This window comes from Trichechus manatus, unplaced genomic scaffold (assembly GCF_000243295.1).
Source record: "Trichechus manatus latirostris isolate Lorelei unplaced genomic scaffold, TriManLat1.0 scaffold00003, whole genome shotgun sequence".
Lineage (NCBI taxonomy): Eukaryota > Metazoa > Chordata > Mammalia > Sirenia > Trichechidae > Trichechus > Trichechus manatus.
The window spans coordinates 17,498,835-17,518,972 of record NW_004443939.1 but is presented as its reverse complement, the minus strand read 5'-3'; the positions used below and the strand labels follow the sequence as shown (position 1 = coordinate 17,518,972).

General features: G+C 35.5%; 2 protein-coding genes across 19 annotated transcripts in view; one reads left to right on the top strand and one right to left on the bottom strand.

Moving 5' to 3' along the window:
• ANKRD13C (ankyrin repeat domain 13C) overlaps positions 1-5,785 on the top strand; it is a 122,315-nt gene extending 116,530 nt beyond the window's left edge. For 2 of the 4 annotated variants that reach the window (XM_023731000.1, XM_004369051.2), the window contains one exon: positions 4,886-5,785. In XM_023731000.1, the coding sequence (XP_023586768.1) occupies positions 4,886-5,016 (131 nt within the window). In that variant the 3' untranslated portion in view covers positions 5,017-5,785. Of the gene's footprint in view, positions 1-4,491; positions 4,846-4,885 lie in introns of those variants that run through there. The other 2 variants (XR_002824044.1, XM_023731002.1) reach the window with 2 other exon arrangements.
• Positions 5,786-10,278: 4,493 nt separating this feature from the next.
• Positions 10,279-20,138, bottom strand: part of SRSF11 (serine and arginine rich splicing factor 11) — a 46,036-nt gene continuing 36,176 nt past the window's right edge. For 4 of the 15 annotated variants that reach the window (XM_023731006.1, XM_023731021.1, XM_023731040.1 and 1 more), the window contains 7 exons: positions 19,974-20,105; positions 18,383-18,430; positions 16,525-16,614; positions 16,279-16,326; positions 13,290-13,385; positions 12,759-12,897; positions 11,291-12,654 (listed from right to left, as the gene is read on the bottom strand). In XM_023731006.1, the coding sequence (XP_023586774.1) occupies positions 12,457-12,654; positions 12,759-12,897; positions 13,290-13,385; positions 16,279-16,326; positions 16,525-16,614; positions 18,383-18,430; positions 19,974-20,105 (751 nt within the window). In that variant the 3' untranslated portion in view covers positions 11,291-12,456. Of the gene's footprint in view, positions 12,655-12,758; positions 12,898-13,289; positions 13,386-16,278; positions 16,327-16,524; positions 16,615-18,382; positions 18,431-19,973; positions 20,106-20,138 lie in introns of all 15 variants that reach the window. The other 11 variants (XM_023731024.1, XM_023731029.1, XM_023731030.1 and 8 more) reach the window with 5 other exon arrangements.

Sequence of the window (20,138 nt, the reverse complement as noted above, 5' to 3'; positions counted from 1 at the left end):
TGATAACATATCCAAAGTACATGAGACGAAGCCTTGCCATCCTCACTTCCAAGGAACACTCTGGCTATACTTCTTCCAAGACAGATTTGTTTGTTCTTCTGGCAGTCCATGGTATATTCAATATTCTTTGCCAACACCAGAATTCAAAGGCATCGTTTCTTCTTCTGTCTTCCTTATTCATTGTCCAGCTTTTGCACGCATATTAGATGATTGAAAATACCATGGCTTGGTTCAGGCGCACCTTAATCCTCAAAGTGACATCTTTGCTTTTTAACACTTTAAAAAGGTCTTTTGCAGCAGATTTGCCTAATGCAATACGTCATTTGATTTCTTGACTGCTGTTTCCATGGGTGTTGACTGTGGATCCAAGTAAAATGAAATCCTTGACAACTTCAATCTTTTCTCCATTTATCATGATGCTGCTTATTGGTCCAGTTGTGAGGGTTTTTGTTTTCTTTATGTCAAGGTGTAATCCATAGTGAAGGCTGTAGTCTTTGATCTTCATCAGTAAGTGCTTCAAGTCCTCTTTGCTTTCAGTAAGCAAGGTTGTGTCATCTGCATATCGCAGGTTGTTAATGAGTCTTCCTCCAGTCCTGATGCTGCGTTCTTCTTCATATAGTCCAGTTTCTCAGATTATTTGCTCAACATACAGATTGAATAAATATGGTGAAAGGATGCAACCCTGACGCACACCTTTCCTAATTTTAATAAACCACGCAGTATCCTCTTGTTCTGTTTGAACGACTGCCTCTTGATCTGTGTTCCACATGAGCACAGTTAAGTATTCTGGAATTCTTGTTTGCAATGTTATCCATAATTTGTTATGATCCACACAGTCGAATGCCTTTGCATAGTCAATAAAACACAGGCGGACATCTTTCTGGTATTCTCTGCTTTCAGCCATGATCCATCTGACATCAAGTGATATCCCTCTTTCCACGTTCTTTTCTGAATCCGACTTGAGTTTCTGGCAGTTTCCTGTCGATGTACTGTTGTGATCATTTTTGAATTATCTTCAACAAAATTTTACTTGCGTGTGATATTAATGGTATTGTTTGATAATTTCCGCATTCGGTTGGAACACCTTTGTTGGGAATGGACACAAATATGGATCTCTTCCAGTCAGTTGGCCAGTAGCTGTCTTCCAAATTTCTTGGCATAGACCATTGAGCACCTCCAGTGCTGCATCTGTTTGTGGAAATATCTCAGTTGGTATTCTGTCAATTCCTGGAGCTTTGTTTCTCGCCAGGGCCTTCCGTGCAGCTTGGACTTCTTCCTTCAGTACCATCGATTCTTGACCATATGCCGCCTCCTGAAATGGTTGAATGTTGCTCAGTTCTTTTTGGTCCAGTGACTCTGTGTATTCCTTCCATCTTCTTTTGATGCTTCCTGCGTAGTTCAATATTTTGTCCATAGAATCCTTCAATATTGCAACTCAAGGTTTGAAGTTTTTCTTCAGTTCTGTCAGCTTGAGAAGTGCCGAGTGTATTCTTCCCTTTTGGTTTTCTAACTCCATGTATTTGCACATTTCATTAGAATACTTTATCTTCTCAAACTGCCCTGTGAAATCTTTTGTTCAGCTCTTTTACTTCATCATTTCTTCTACTCACTTTAGCTACTCTGTGTTCTTCGCTTTAGCTACTCTGTGTTCAAGAGCAAGTCTCAGAGTCTATTCTGACATCGATTTTGGTCTTTTCTTTTTCTCTTGTCTTTTTAATGACTTCTGCTTTCTTCATTGTCTGATGTCCTCCCACAACTCATCTGGTCTTTGATATACAGATATACAGAGGATATACAGATAGCAAATAAGCACTTGAAGAATGTTCAGTATCATTAACCATTATGGAAATGCAAATTAAAACCACAGGACATCACTGGACATCTACCAGAATAACTAAAATAAAAGTGACAACACCAAATGTTGGTGAGGTTGTGGAGAAACTGGATCATTCATATATTGCTGGTGTAATGCAAAATGGTACAGCAAGTCTGGAAAAGTTTGACAGTTGCTTAAAAACTAAACGTGCACTATATATGATCAAGCAGTTGTACTCTTAGGCATGTATTCCAGAAAAATGAAATTATATGTTAAACAAAAACCTGTACTCAAATATTCATTTCATAGCAGCTTTATTTGTAATAGCACCAAACTGGATTCAACTCAGGTGTCCTTCAACAGGTGAATAGTTAAACAAATGGTTGCACATTCATACCATGGAATACTAATTAGTAGTAAAAAGGAATGAACTATTGATACATGTAACAACCTGAATGAATCTCCAGAGAATTATGCTGAGTGAGAAAACAAAGGTTACATTTTGTACAATTCCATTTATATCAAATTCTTATAATGACAAAGCTATAGAAATGGAGAACAGATTAGTGGTTGCCAAGGTTTACAAAGAGAATGGGGGTAGGAGGGAAGTGAGTGTGGCTATAAAAGGCTAGCATGAGGGATTCTTGGTACGATGGAAATGTTCTTTATCTTGTCTGTATTGTTATTATCCTGGTTTTGATACTGTACTATTTTATTTGCAAGATGTTACCATTGGGGGAAACTGTTGGCAAAGGGCACAAGGGATCTCTCATTTCTTACAACTGCATGTGAATCTACGGTTGCCTCAAAGTAAAAATTTTAATCATCTCCACAGCCCATTGCGGGTTCTCTTTATCTCTTCCCACTCTTAGGTTTATTATTGATATTCATAAGGCATCTTTGTGGTGCAAGGGTTAAGAACTCGACTGCTAACTCAATTGCTAACTGAAAGGTTGATTTGAACCCACCCATCCGATCTGTGGGAGAAAAACTTGGTGAACTGCTCCTGTAAAGATTACAGCTACTACTCCCGTAAAGATTCAAGCCAAGAAAACCCTGTGGGGTAGTTCTGTTCTGTCACATAGGGTTGCTATGAGTCAGAAATCGATTCAGTGGCACCCAACAAAAGCAGCAAACATACTGGACACTTTTCTGTCTTTATCTTACTTAATCTTTCAAGATTTGACTTTTGGGGGGTGGGGGTGGGGGTGGGGGTGAGGGATTCATTGTCTAAATGAGTGATAGCAGTTTTTCTTCAGATTTCCTCTGACCTCTTTGATAGAGTTCTTTCTTGGTTTTGTTTTCTTTCTGGCTGCACCTTCTGGAGCATGTTTCTCCTTCCACACTTGTCACTCTATTTTCTATTCTTATTACATCTCATAAAACTTAAGTTAAATATGTCACTCCTCTGCTCAGAATCCTCCGTTAGCTTTCTATCTAATCCAGAGTAAAAGCCAAAATCTTTTTCTTGACCCAACCGCACGTGATCTGGCTGCCTCTGACATTTGCTAATCTTTCCCTCACTCATTCGGGTGCAGCCACACTAGCCTCCTACCTGTTTCCAGAACAAATCAGACACTCTCTTTTTAAGGCATTTGTATTTGTTATTCCCTCTACTTGGAATTTTCTTCCTCTAGGTAGCTGCATGATTTGCTCTTATCTCAGGTCTTTGCTGAAAGGTCATTTCATTCAGGGTTTCTCCTTTGACCGTCCTTTTCAATAACTCACTGCAACTCCCTATTCCCCCTCGCATGCTGTATTTTTCTCTGTATACTTTCACCATTATATTATACTTGTTATCTTTTTCTCCCAACCAGAGTGTAATTTCCATAAGTGCATGAAGTTTATCTCTTTTGTTTGATGATGCATATCTATTGCCTAGAACAGGAATCAATAAATACACTTTTTCTGAAAGGGACAGATAGTAAATATTTTTACATGTGGTTTCTGTCACAAGTACTCAACTCTTCTGTTGGAGAGTGAAAACAGACATAGACAAGAAGTAAAATGGGTATGTTTGTGTTCCAATAAAACTCTTATTTATGGACATTAAAGTTTGAATTTCATGTAATTTCCACATTACTGTTGTTTGGCTCTTTTTTCCCCCAACCATTTAAAAGGTGTGAAATCCATTCTTAGCTCACAGTTCTTACAAAAACAGGCCAGGCAGCAAAAAGCCATAGTTTGCTGACCCCTGGGTTAGAAGAGCATCCACACACAGGAGGCACAAATGAATGACTTCTACCCCAGAAATAACTGGGGATTCTGTGATTCTTACGTTTACTTCTGTGTTTGAGTCTAAGTTTGTTTGTTTTTTTTTAAACATGGAAATATTGCTCTCTACAATAAAAAGTAGGATTGTAACAGAAAGATAGACTTAATTTACTCTGTGTCTTTATCCTAGGCAGGCACTCAGCTTTCATAGAATCATATTAGTTTTAAGGGAACTTCAGATTTTCATTATCTTATAGATGAAATTCCTGAGGCACACAGATGTGAAAATGACTTGTACAAATTAGAACTCAGGTTTTGTAATTTGTGTTAGTCTGTGGTGGTATGGCATTACTCCAATTCTGATGATACTGTTTTTATCCTACATATTTAGGTGATGGATTGTTTTTAGTGTTGTTTTAAAATAAAAAAAAGGATTAATGTATTTCATTTGGATTAATTAGAATGAAAATAGAGCATGGCTCAGAGTCAGAATAATCTGTACACTATAGTCTGAAGAAAAGATGTCAGAATGTAGAAAGTATAAAAGTAGCTGCACTCCTCCCACCCAAGAAAAAGAAGAAAGACTGTGGAATCTGACATTGTACTTTGAAGATTGGGAAGAAATGGAATTGTGAGTTTTTGATGTCGTTCTTGATACCTAGGTCTTTCCCTCCATATCTATAGCCAAACCCTTCCCCAGAACACACATACTCAGTACTAGACATATATTAGGATTGTTCTGGTCTTTGAGTAATGCCTTGTTATATTTTAAGGAGTATTGGCATATCTAATAGTAAAATCTATAAATAAACATTTGATATTACAATGTTATCAATGATTGTTCTCTTTCTGTAGATATACCTGTGTTTCCCACGATCACAGCCACTGTGACTTTCCAGGAGTTTCGCTATGATGAATTTGATGGCTCCATCTTCACTATACCTGATGACTACAAGGAAGATCCGAGCCGCTTTCCTGATCTTTAACTGACCTGGAAAATGATGTCTCTTACCAAGGAAAGCAAGAGAATATAGAGACCCCAGAAAGGGATAAACGCTTTCAGCGGAGAAAAGGGAATTTACACATTGAATTGATACGTCAGTCATATGATATAATGAAATGGGCATCTAATAAGAATTTCAGCATTTCTTGATGTGCCATTTTCAGTCTTTTTAAAAATATACATATTGTAAGTGTAATAGTTTGACACCTTAATGACCCTAATATCTTCTCATGTAAAACAGCTATGAGTGCTGTGATTTGTTTTTAAAAATTTTTACACTTCTTGTCGAAATATATATGCATATAAAAATATATATATATATCTATATATAAAACACTCCTGGACCATTAACATAAATTAAATGTCTTAAGAGATACGAAGTTCTTTTAAACTTGTCATCTTATATTGAAGGTGACATTTATAAATATTCCTTCAAGCTTTGTTTTCATAAAATATAAACTATGTAACATTATGTATAGTTCAGTAATTTGAATGTTTGTTCAATATAATGAACTAGAAGGAATGCAGTTTTCTGTAGATGAATGAACCAAATGGTAACCATTAAACAATTGCATTTATACATTGCAATACATTTCAGAAGGAGTGTTCACTCTGCAGGGAATAAGGTACCTCCTTTAGCACCTTAGTGCAATTCATTGTGGTGCTATTTGTTTTTACCTGAATTCTTTCTTCAGTGGAAAATATTTGTTACTAATCTTCCTTTCATAGAACCTCTCTTTTTTTTTTTTTTCCTAAACTTGAGTTTAAAAATCCTTGTTTCATGTTCATGATAAGGTATGGTTAGCATGCTTAAAAATATTTATCTTCCAATGATAGCACTTTAAAAAAATCCCAAATTTTTAAACTTGCTTCTTAATAAGTGCACATCAGTCTTATTATTTTGTATATACTGGACTATGGATGCATTGGTATCAATTTTAAAAAAAAACAACCCACATATTTTGGACATCCCTACATATTTAATGCTTTCAAAATAAGGTAAAAAACATTTTATATGCTAACAGAATATATTTGTTACAAGTTAAATTCCAGAAACCTACACAAGATTAACAATTCCTATCGTTTATTTTTTTAAATCACAGGTAAATATTTATTAATTTTAATTGTCTCCAAGTGTTAAAATCATGCATTACTAATTTTGCACTTAAAATATTTCATATTTATTCCAGTATGGTTTGAAGGTCCAAGAATGAAAATAGGGAGAATAATGTTTAACAGTCATTACGTGTCATGTTGTATTAAAGAGCTTAGTTAAAGTAATTTTTTAAAAATGTATCCTGATGAATTGTCAGAATGCATCTGTCAAATTTTTTAGAGTGACCAGTAGTTTAAACTTTTCCCAGGATTTTAGATAATTTGAAATGGTTTAGAGACCTTTATTAAGAGATGATTTATTAAAAGATACAAAGTATCTTCAAATATAACAATTAGTTTAATAATAAATAATAAACATCTTTAAAGTTGCATAATCCATGCTGATGCATGCTACATTTGTATACGTTGACATTTTATCAAATGCATTTTATAATGAAGGAAAATAATCATAATTAAAAATTCAGACACCTAAATTTGAGGAAGAGTTGGTAAACTCTGACCAGGTTTATTGAATAGAAAGTTGATCCCTATTATTTTGGGAATAGTTATTAGATCAAGTGAGTTACAGACTGAATTATCTTTTCAGTGGTTCTGTGAAGTTTGAGACACTGAAAGACAATGATCACTGTTGCTCTTAGGCTCCTTTTGTGGTAATAGAGGACTAAATTTCTGGAATATACTGCAGATTTTTTCATATAAGTGCTGACACCTAGAGGAGAAAAAACATGGTTAATTGCAGCTTGGGATTTATTGACTTTGCTGGGGTGCACTGGAGATAGGAAGACTACTGAAAACTTTTGCACTTGGATTTTAATACCTTTTCTTTCTTAAAGAATAGTAGAAACAGATTATCCATTCCAAAATGTCTTTTCTCTGATCACAAAGGACAAGCAAATGTCAGTATCTCTTATTATGGTGAATATAAGGAGATAATTAATGCAAATAAACTTTTCACAACATTACATATTTCAAAATGTGCCTTTTAATCCAGTTAATGAATGAAGCTGTATCGTGTGCTTCAAATGAACAGATCGAATGACCATGTATTTTGGTAATCTTACATGAAAATCTAGATTTTATAGTGTAGATCATTCTATATCTTCCATTTGTGATTGAAAAAACTGTTTAAACTGGGGGGATCATAAGATGGTCACCTTTAATGGCCATTTAGAAATGGTAAATATTCCTGCCACCAGTAAGGGATCAAAAAGAAGATATTCCTGTCTTCAAGAACACTGTTTCTCTAGACAGAAGTTGCCTCTTTCTGTAGACGGTCACATACAGAGAACTGTCAAACTTTATAAAAGGGAAGCATAAAGCAGATGCCCAGTTATGGTGAACATTAGTACATATGATGGTCTGGAAATTGATATATTTCAAAATCCATCACACTTATAGCTGATGGAAGCTGAAAAACTAGCTTTCCTCTCCAGCTTTGAACTGGTTATTGAATCGCACTCATGCAATTAAAAGTGAGTTTCCATAATGTTACTCATAATTTATTATTACACACCTTGTGGGAAGGTGGTGAATGACTGTTTAGATATTAAATATTTAAATATTAAAGCAAAATCTGTTAAGGCTTTTCAAGAAAGGTCTGCTGTCTAGTTTTGCTAAGTCTATAGCAGACAAAGACCCTGTTTTGAGGTAATGAAAGTAATGGAGTAATAAATACTTTTAAGTACTGAATTAAGGGGTATATCCCTTTGCTCAGAGTTCCTGGGTGGTGCAAATGTGCTTGGCCATTAACTGAAAGGTTGACAGTTTGAGTTTACCCTGAGGTGCCTTGGAAGAAAGGCCTGGTGATCTACTTTAAAAAAATCAGTCACTGAAAACCCTGCGGAGCGCAGTTCTACTTTGCACACATGGGGTAGCCATGAGTTGGAATTGATGGCAACTAACAACCAGTGATAAGCAAGCTTTAAAAAATTGTTATAGCTCATTTTAGAAAAGTGTTTTTAGCCACATTGGCACCTACGGCACATAGAATTACTCACTTTTGCCACAGCAGCACCTAAAAATATTAAAGCAAAATCTGTTAAGGGTTTTCAAGAAAGGTACTTGTCAGTGCTGGTTTTGATCACGTTTTGCAGATGAAAATTAAAGTAGAAACTTTGTGTAACAGAAAAGAAACCCCACCACTAATTTACCTGTACCTGCCATAATTAAGAGTTCTTGGTCACTAAATAAGGGGAACAGTGACTAGGTGGGACGTTTTAAAGGGAAATAATGAATACAGGTGTTGTAGGAGTCTTGGAAGGCAGAGTGATGGAGAAACCATTTTGTGGCTTATGTGCTGGCTCACCTCATTGGGATGAGGAAGCAGCTGGGCCTGCAATCATTCCTCCTTTCCCTGGAACCTCCTTCAGCTTCTCAGACCTTTGGGCTGTGTGTCGAAGAGTTCCCTGGCCAAAAAGATCAGAAAGCACCAAGACCTCACCAAGGTTTCAGTCCATCCTTGTGGGCTCCACCTCTTGCCGTGGTTCCAGCTTATTGTTCTCTCCCACCAATCATACATCTTCCCTTCCTGACTGCCTGTGGACTTCAAGTTCCAGCTTCAGATGCAGTTTAACCAGCTCCTACAATTAAGATCTCTTTAACAATCTCTCCTAGTGATTCTGCTTCTGTGATGAAACCTGACTGAATACTAATTTTGCTGAAAGACGTTAATCTACATTTGTTTTCCAAAACTTGGCACTTAAGCAAACCTAAGTTTGTCAGCTTGTTCACTGTGAATGGAAAAAATTTTACATTTAGTGTATCAAAATTAACATGTTTCTGCAGAAAGTTCATCTGATTTACTTAGGATATTAGGCAGAAAAATTCTTTAAAAAATTACACCTTGGGATAACTGAACAGTAATATTAAATATCCTTTGGAACATTCAATTTATTTTGTGACCCTAGATTTTAGTAAACAAAAACAAAACTTTTAGCTAACTAGCTTTAAAAAAAAAAAAGAGCCATCATGATACTACAATTTTAGTGGCTGGGCACTGGGAAAATAAAAAAAATGAGACAGTTTTGAAAAGAATTGTGTCACTTTGCCTATTTTTGTAAGGACACTTACTGGTTATTTTAAAAGGTTTAGTTCAGATCTGTTCTCTGTGAATTGTCTTACACTGCTAGTTAACATGTTCAACAAAACACCTTATTAAGTATATCCTCAATGGTAAAGAAATAGCATGGTCAACATCTAAGTTACTCTGCTACGTAATGTCTAACTAAATTTCACGTATACTGTGACATAAAATGTAAATGGGAATAAAAATAAAACGGTGAACTAGAGTACACATTTACAACTTCAGAAATTAGCCTCATTTAGAAAACAGTAACTACACCTGCTAATAAAGCCTTAGTAGTGGACATAACTCTGGATGCTGTTAGTACCACTAGCAATTCCATTGTATCTACACTTAGTTAAGTAAAAACTAGATACACGATTAAATTTTTAAATAGGGTAGGGATATACATTAGCTAGATTTGAGGTAGACTGAGGAACAGAAATCTCAATTCCAGTTTAAAGAGAGAAATATTATCAGTCTTCAGAGACAATGGACCCTGAACACTTCATCTGCTGCTCAACTGAGGAAAGTGATATTGCGTGATTACGCAGGCTATATGATGCCCACATGACCCACTTGTTATAAGGTGCAACTTCCAGGTTAAAATGTTTTTACTTTTCTAATGGTAGCCTCATTTCTCTCTCTCCTCCCAAGTGCTTACTTTTCCATGTTTCTACTTCCATATACATGTAATTACTAGTAGGAAGCTTATTCTCCAAAAAAACCTTCACAAAAATGTTAAAGGGCAACATAGCCTTCTCAAAGCCTAATACACAATTTACCTTAGTGCTTTTAACATTACCTCAACCTAAATTGTTTTAAAAAGCCCCACAATCAAATAGTAGCTACTGTTTATTGATCCAGGCATTGGTTAACTTTTTTTTTTCCTAACTACCAAATTGCAAACTTGATATCACTTCCATTTTACAGATAGGGAACTGAACAGGTCTCTCAGCTCTAATTAAAGCCCTAACTTAACTCTTAACTTCCAATTTAAAAAGGCTTGTTACATAGCCTACCTCTCATTCATTCCTGAAGCATTTAAGCAAATAAATAGGGCAAACATTTTTCTAACAAAACCACTTTTATTTTTTATCATTTTTACTACCAAATACAGAACAAAACTCATTGTGCAGGCAGTGTTAACTTGATTTCAACTGGTTATGTGTTAAGGCTTGTGTCCCAGTGCAGCCCTACCTTTGTGCTCACTGAAAATATCCAAAGTATAGATTCCCTTCACTGCAGCATCTTAAGTCAGTGGACTATTTTACAACCAGTTTTTCAGTTCTTCTTAAAAAGTATACTTGTAGTCAGAGGTTACAAGCGAGAGAATAGACTAATATTAGGTTTAACCACATGAAATTGCCAATATATCTGACTTACAAAAACGGCAATGTTATATGGTTCAACCTTTTATCTACTAAAAAAGCTTAAGTTCAAATAAATGTCATTGGTGTTCAACTTCATTTATAAAATGCAGTGATTATTAGGACCGTTACTGTAACTTCTTCTACTATATAGACGAAATTCCTTTTGATAAAATCTCTGAAAAGTTACTATAAACTGTAAAAACACTGCTGCTTTTCTATATGGCATTTCAATTTTAAAAGTTAAAGAACTGTACTCAAACTTGGAGAAAGGCTACAAGTTCCAAGTCTCATTTTCCCTTAATCCCAAGTATCCAAACACTACTCATTTAATAAATGAATATACTATTCAGTACTTTACAGTAGATACATACCATTGACAGCTTCAATACTATTCCAGAAAAAGCATTTATACTTCAATAAAAATATAAATTTACTAGGTATAGGTGGGGTCATTTGTTTATCCTAAAGTTTATCACTTCATTCAACCCCATTCCCACACCCAAAATATAAAATTGCACTGAGAAAAACTGTTTTAAGATAGAAATGAAATCAACTTTGACGATTTTGATAGCAACTCATCAGTATAGTGATGGATTTCATCTTGCTACCATATTTAAACGTGGGTAGAAAGGGGAAAGAAGAATGAGGTAAATGTCATACATTCAGTAGCGTAAATAAATACAAGTAGTTTTACAGAAACATGAACATAAGTTTAAGGGTTTTATTATCAAAGTCTTGTAAAACAATTTCAGAAACTGTACATCAACATGGCACAGACTGTAGCCTACTTTTGTTTTTACTGCACAAAAGTGAAGCTTGAAACTCCTGTAACTAAGAAAACAGTCGCCTACTTTGCATATAACATGGAATCACTGTGCATAAGATTACTACTGCAGTAACGGTAACACAAATTTATTGGTTTTATACAACTTGAGATCAAATAAAAAGTACATTATCAAGTCCATTTGTCTTATTTTAAAAGCATATGAAGGTCAATTTAAAATGCACTACCCTTTTTCCAACATTGAGCTTAAAACAATAAAAGTGGAGAAGTGAAAATGAGGACAAGATGTAACTTTCTTCTACAGATGGACTAAGAATAGGCAGAGAGCTTTCACTGATGTTGATGTGGAATAAATTATTTCAGGGGAAAAAAAAACAAACATTTTATGGAAAAGTATACAACTCTTCATCACTCACTGCCAAAAATGTTTTATTTGAAATTTTCTGTTTCTGTAATTAAAGCCTAATTAGCCATCAAAAAAGGTTAGTGCATTTATAACCTTTCAAAGTTAAACAAAAGCCACAAAAATTCAGCCACAAGGCTTAAAAGGATTATCTATTTCAAATGTTCATTTTCAGATGTAACTATAAGAATGTTAATTTGTCATGTCAACAAACAAGACCATAAGTAGATCCATCATGTTGAAGGATTTTAATGACATTTAGGATATTCCTGCCACAAATAACATGCAATCAGTGCGTTCCCTACATGGCTCTATTACGGCAATGAATCAAATTCTAGAAATACTATAAGTGAACTTACTTAATAAAGGAGATCATACAACATAAACAATCCATGCCTGCTGTAATGCATGCAGCTTTTCACTTTTGTTATGAAGCAGCACCAGAATAGTAAGACTGCTTGTTTACTCCATCAGATTTCACCATAACAAGAACTGGTTACCCATGTACCATTTTCTAAAAGCTTTTGATGTAAATAACTAATATCAATATCAGGAGCTTTATATAACCATTTATAACTCAGAGCTGTATACATCTAGATTTGAGATGAACAAATACAGCATTAAGAAATCACACAAAGGAATGACACTGATGCATGTACACAGTTGGATTCCTGTAGAGGCAATACTCAGTCACTCATATCCATGTCTTCTTCATGATGATCATCCCCATTCACTTTGGATTCTCTTAATGAATCACCAGTTCCCTTTTCCACAGAACATTCCTTTGTTTTAGGGGAACCTGCTTCTGTTGGTTTCTTTTCTTCTTTTTTCTCTTTCTCGCTGTCATACCCCTGTTCCTCTTCATCGTAATCTCGTGTAACCTGCTTTGCCAAGGAGAATAAACAACGTAAACTTCTTCAAAGAAAAATCACTTCTTAAAAGTACTAACTCACCCGAAATACCAAAATATGTTAGTTTGTAAACATACTTTCACATCTTTATCACTCTCTGATTTTCTTTCCCGGTCTTTTTCCTTATCTTTACTCTTCTTCTTCTTGCTTGTTGAGCGTTCTCTTTCATCTCTACTTCTCTCTTTGTCTTTGTCTTTCTTCTTCTCCTTTTTATGTCTAGGAGGACAGTAAAATGTTCTCAAAAAAAAAGACGCTTTAAAGAAATTTCTCAGAAAGTTTCATTCTAAAGTGTAGAAATAAGTTTTAACTTGTTTAGATGGAGAGCTTGCCCTAAGTTCACATGCTGTAAGTAGGTCAGCAAAGATTAAATTTCTAAACAATGGACAATAAAGCTACAAGGGGTGCTCAAGAAATATAGGCAAGATCGTAACTTGTGTAATCCTAAAAGTTTTTATTAGCAGTGTCTCAAATTATAAAGGTAATGTGTCAATATATTCTTAACCATTTTAATTCCTGAAAAGAAAGATAAAGTACAGGGCAGTATTGAAAATATAAACCAACAACTTCTGAATAATGGAAGGATAGATCTGAATGGTTAATGTTCTTACCTCCTAGGTGATGGTGAGCGAGACAATTTTCTTTTAGGAGACCTGGGCTTCTTAGGAGACCTTGTTCCACTCCTGCTTCTTCTTCGTCTCCTCTCTCTAAAATCACAGATGAGCAAACTGGGCTTTAAAATACAGCATTATCTCTAAAATGCAGATACATAACATGGTAAAGAAGCACCACATGGAACTCCTACAACATTCTAATTCTGATAATGAAAGACTTGTTTTCACAATATTGCTCTGAGCTAAGAATCAAAATATATAATGAAGAAGCAACTACAAACCACTAGGCATGGTGTTCCTTTCCTTTACTGCCCTTAAAAAAACAATTCCAGCTATTTTTCTTAAAAACGTTATGACATCAGGACATTAGAAATACTGAGATATCAAGACATTAGAAATATTAAACTTGAGAGCAAACTGATTAACAAAAGCTCCCTCTAATGCAAGAGGAAAAAACAGCTTGAAGTATATTCTTATTTAAGAAGCTGGTTTTAGATTCAAACATTTAGTGGCCAGAACAGATACAGGATAACTTAGTAATTTTGTGACATGGAAGGCATTTGCTAATGAGATATCCAAAAAATAACTTTTTAATCATTAGGTAAAATACAGAGAACTAGAGTTAGTGTTAAGGTAGAAACAAAACTGACTCCCTATACTCTAGCAAATCCCCGCACCAGTCATGCTATAAGCAATTAGTTTTAAGAGCTACAAGCCTTTCCTCTTATCTTTAAATTATGCATCTTTTTGTTTTGTATCTTGCTTTGTCACTATTCTCAGAAGTTCTTATAGGACTTGCAAAATGACCATTATTTAGGTGCAGAACAAATCAAATCCAGTAAATAAAACCCTATACACATATGCCCATGTACTTTCCGTTGCCCAGTTTCCAAATGAAGCTTTCTTCTACTCCTGCAGCTGTCTGACCTCCTGTCCTAGAAACATTAGCACCTAACAACATTTATTAAGTTTGTCAACATTGTAATCTTATACTTTTTGCTGTTTTGTGTAACTAATGCTGCAAATACCCTAGAGGGAAGAGATGTTTTATACTCTACTTCCATACCTCTCCAAAGATTGTATCACAACTACAAACACACAGTAGTTATTCCACAAAAACTCAGAAAACATGCCTTAAACTCAGAATGAGCCAATAATCCAGCAGGCTCACATGCTCATATAAATAAGTACTTTAAAGCAACAGGCATGAAAATGACTACAGTTTTTAATGTTAAAAAAAATGCATCTTGCATTTCCACCTTTCATGCCCTTTGGCCATCTATCCCTCAGACATTGTTTGGTATTCTGTTCAGTATTTATACTTGGACTCCCTTTATTTCTTATATACTTACTTAAAACATTTCTCCTGGTGATCTCCCCACCCCCAACACCTTTACTGTATGGTATAATTCACACACTATATAATTCACCCATTTCAGTGGTGCACTTTAATGGCTTTTAATATATTCAGGTTGTGCAAACATCACCACAACCAATTTTAGGACAATTTCATCATCCCAAAAAGAAACCCTGTGCATTTTAGCTATCACCCTCTAATCCCTCCACCCTCTCACCCCCCACACATACCCCAAACCCAGGCAACCAACTAATCTACTTTCTATCTATAGATTTGCTTATTCTGGATATTTCATATAAATGGAATCATATACCACAGTCTTTTGTGCCTGGCTTCCTTTTCACTTAGTATGTTTTCAATGTTCACCCATGTGGTAGCATATATTGGTACTTCATTCCATTTTATTGCCAAATAATACTCCATTGCATGGATGTACCATATTTTATTTATCTGCATATCAGTTGATGGAAATCTGGGTTGTTTATGACTTTCTGGCTATTCGGAATAATGCTGCTACCGATATTTGCATACAAGTTTTGTGTGGACATGTTTTAATTTTTGCCGGGCATATTCCTAGGAGTAGAATTGCTGGGTCATATGGTAAGTTTAATTTTTTGAGGAACTTCCAGACTGTTTTCAAAAGCGGCTGCACCATTTTATATTTCCATCAGCAGTGTATGAGGGTTCCATTTCTCCACACACTCACTTAACACTTACTATGTGTCTGAATTCCTTGTGGGTGTGAAGTGGTATCTCATTTTGCATTTCTTAGATGACTAATGATGCTGAGTGTCTTTTCAAGTGCTTTTTTGCCATTTGTGTAGCTGTGGTGAAATGTCTATTCAGATCCTTTGCCCATTTTTTAATTGGGCTGTCTTTCTATTATTTTAACAGTTCTTTATATATTCTAGGTCCCTTATTAGATACATAATTTACAAGTATTTTTTATCACTCTGTGTCTTTTCAATTTCTAGATAATGTACTTTGAAGCAAAAAGTTCTTAATTTTGATAAAGTCCAATCTACCTGTTTTGTTTTTTTTTTAATTTTTCCTTTGTTGCTTGTGTTTTGGTGTCATATCTAGGAAACTATTGCCAAATCATGAAGATTTATTCCTATGTTTTCTTCTAAGAGTTCTATAGTTTTAGCTCTCACATTTAGGACTTTCATCCATTTTGAGTTAATTTTTACATATGGTTTGAGCCTCCTAGTGAATTTAACCAAGCTAGATTAATAAACACTGCAGCCAAACATGTATAAATAAGATCAAAAGAAAATGGAGTTAAGCCTTTACTAATACTATGAATTTCATGTTAAGTGTAGAAATATTTTTTCTGTGGAGTAATGTTTGCAACATTGTTTTAATTTCAGTATGACAGATTAAAAATAGAAATTCTAATCTAACAATGACACAAACCAAAACATGAATTGCCTCCCATTAATATATCAATAAACCACAATATGGTAAAGAAAAATTATTCTGAATATTAACATGGATATGTTAAATACAACTTACTATAATAAAACCAATTTAATGCAACAATTCAGTATGCTTTAGCCACTAAAACTTAACTGTTAGAATAGGAAAAAAACAGGATGTGGAACGCATATAGCAAAAATAGAAACTGACCTCGGTTGAATTCCATGTTGTTTCAAATACCCTCTACACCATAAAATACTAAGTAAAAAGAGAGATGAGCCTCGGGTTACTCTTTACAAATTGCCTTTAAAACAACATTCAATGTAACGGCAAAGACTAACTTCTTTCAACACTGAATTATGTATCTATGTTCTGGAAAACACTTCATATTCACAGGCTATCGATATTCTTGCAAAGTTTAAAAAAAAATGTAGAGAATGCATGATGCCACCTTACCTGCTTGCACTTCTAGAACGTCTGGCTGTGCTATAACTTTTTGGTGGTGTTTTGGAACGTTTCTTTTCTTTGTCTTCTTTCTTTTTGTCTCTAATAAATGAACACAACTTATGAATGAATTAAAAGACTCAGATAATGTAAACTTATGTAGCACTACAAATAAAAACAAAAGTAGAATTAGATCTAGTTTTATACTTGAGAACACTAATGTTATTCTGACACAAATGGTTTAGAAATAACAATGCAAGAGGCATGCTGTTTGTTGTTAGGTGCCATCAAGTTGATTCCGACTCATAGTGACACAACAGAACACTGCCTGGTCCTGTGCCATCCTCATAATTGTTGTTTTGTTTGAGTCCACTGTTGCAGCCAATGTGTCACTCCATCTCGTTGAGGGTCTTCCTCTTCTTCGCTGACCCTCTACTTCACCAAGCAGGATGTCCTTCTCCAGGGACTGGTCCCTCCTGATAACATGTCCAAAGTATGTGAGACAAAGTCTCTCCATCCTTGTTTCCAAGGAGCACTCTAGCTGTACTTCTTCCAAGACTGACTTGTTTGTTCTTCTGCTAGTCCATAGTATATTCAATATTCTTTGCCAACACCGTGACATTGTTCACGCTTTTGCACACATTATGAGGCGACTGAAAACACCGTGGCTTGGGCAAGGCACACCTTAGTCCTCAAAGTGACATCTAATGTTATTCTGACAGAAACCATTAAGCACAAGAGGAATATTTGTGGTATATGACTTTAAAAGTTCTATTTTCCTAGTATTCCACATAAAACTTCCCCTTGTAAAGTAGACTATGAAATCAGAAAAGAATTATGATGGTGGCCAGTTTCTTGGTACGTTAGGTGGTGAACATCAATAGGTTTAGGAATTGTCTCTAGACCTTGAACACTCTTTTTTCTCTCTCAACTGATTACCAGTTTCCCAAACCACCACTGTCAAAATTACTCATCAGTATCACCCTTCTAATTATTCTTCCAAAGTAAACATCCCAAGTTAACCAGGCCAACCTTTTACCTTTTATTTGCTGCTACATATTCTAGACTATTCAATGTTATTAGAAAAATATTCCATCATAATGGACTGATACTACGACCAAACCTGAACTCTAAATCTTTTTAGATTCCTGTAAAATTACTCTTACTACCCAGAGCATTTTCCCAAGATTACCATCTTCCCCAAGACCTTAGGCAGTAAGTAGGTAATCAATGTATATTAGTTGAATGAGAAGTCCCTTACATCCATAAACATATACACCCATCTATCCTCAACTATTCTATAATTTTAGGACCTTTTTGTTGTTCTAAGCTAAACCTCTACCCCATGTTCTCCACTCCATCCCCTCCCTTCTCTCGTCATCCTGCTCCATACTCTCTCTTCATTCATTAAGTATTTATCATCTAACTCCTAGCTTACCACAATAGCCCTTTAATGGGCCTCAGTCGTGTCTTCTACAAATTCATTCTGAACCCTGTCAGAAGCTTTCAAAGTACAGACCCGAAAATATTTCCCTATTTATCACTTTTCAATGCCATTCCACTTGCTTCCCAGATCAAGTGCAAACTTCTTACTATCAACTACAAGGACTCCTGTGATCTTATTTCCTTTTCTGACCTCACTTCCTGGCACTCCCTACATCAAAACACTTGCTATTTCAAGAATTCATGTTAACATTTGTTTTTGTTTTTTTTTTAAATTGTGCTTTAGATGAAAGTTTACAGCTCAATTTCTCATACAAAAATTTATACACATTGTTATGTGACATTAGTTGCAATCCCCACATTGTGACAGCACACTCCCCCTTTTCCACCCCGGGTTTGTGTCCATTCAGTCAGTTCCTGTCCTTACCTTCTCATCTTGCCTCCAGACAGGAGCCGCCCATTTGGTCTTGTGCATCTGCTTAAACCGAAAAGCATACTCTTCACGAGTATCATTTTATAATTTATAGTCCAGTCTAATCTTTGAAGAGCAGACTTTGGGAATGGTTTTAGTTCCGGGTTAACAGAGCATCCAGGAGCCACGGTTTCAGGGGTATGCTAACTTTTATAAACACCATTCTCTGTCTGAAACCACGTCACCACTGAGTCCAGTCAAATCTATCAGAATACTGCAGTCACTTCTCAATTAAGTCTGTCCCAAACATTAGTTAAGTGGCAAGTCATGTAACAACGGTCCTTCCCCTATAACTACACTCACCTCTCTCCTAGCACACAGAATGAGGGAAGGAATGCCTAATTCCTCTGTTTGACTCAAAAGCACACAACAACATGACAGACAACCTTGTTTGTCAGATTAACTGATGATTTCCAAATGCAAATCGTAAGGACTAAAAACCCCATTATAGGCTAAATACTCACAGAGCAAAGCTATCAGAGTACCTCTGTTGCCATCAGTTGAGTTATACGCTTGCCAAGAATAAATTTTATTGGGCCCCAGCTATACTTATTATTTTAACCACATAATTTAATTAATAAATAAATGGACAAGCTAATATAAAAGTACAGAGCTGCCTCTAGAAAATTAAGATATTAGAAAGAAAGAGACAAAGGATAACTGCTAAAGAAAATATGCACTGTTAAACTGCATGTGTGTGACAACTGTAAATAATTAGGAAAGAATAAAAATTTAGGCACTGCTCAAAAGACAAAGTTCCCAGGCCACTAAAAAAACAGACAAAGTATACTAATTTAAAAGATTTCGGACTTATATCAAAAGACTGGTTACTGAATGTTAAGTTGAAGTAAATTATGAAGGTGTGTTTCAAATTTTTAGAAATACTCACTTAACTTTCTAGTTGTCCCAAACCTTGGGATAAAAGGCCCTCTTGAATGGCTCGAGTGTAGCACACAAAATCCAAACCAACTGCTGTCATGTCAATTCTGACTCATAGCGACCCTATAAAACAGAGTAGAACTGCCCCATAGGGTTTCCAAGGCTGCAAATCTTTACAGAAGCAGACTGCCACATCTTTCTCCCATGGAGTGTCTGGTAGGTTTGAACCACTGACCTTCTGGTTAGCAGTCGATTGCTTAACCACTGCATCACCAGGACTCCTGTGTAGCATACAGTGATCTTAATAAATGTTTGTTAAGTCGCTTATAAAGAGAAATAAAAAGTGAACAAGGCATGGTTGTCTGCCTTAAATTCTCTGGCATACCATGAGGAATCCTTAGCAGTGGCTGAGAGAAAAGGAAGAAGGTAGCAGGATGCCTAAGAATTTATACCTACTAAGAAATTTTACCTAGGCTTTCAGCTTATAGCTGAAGATTCAGTATACAAGGGAGGACAAGAAAACAAACTCCTAAAATTTCAATTAGTTTCTTCCCCAGTCTAGCACTACCTTCTGTCCCCACCTCTTTTATCATGAAGTAGCACAGTGTTTGGGGTCTTAGAAGTTCTGAAATTTGTCTCCTCACTCAATGTTAAAAGTCTGCTATACCTGGTTTTTGATGTGCTCCTTGACCTTCTACCTCTTTCCCTGGAATGAGATCTTCTCCGTCTTGGACTTTTGGATCGTCGCCTACTCCTCGACTTAGAATGTGATCTCCTCCGTGATCTGCTCCTTGATCGCCTAATAATAAAACGGAGTGCAATACGCATATGT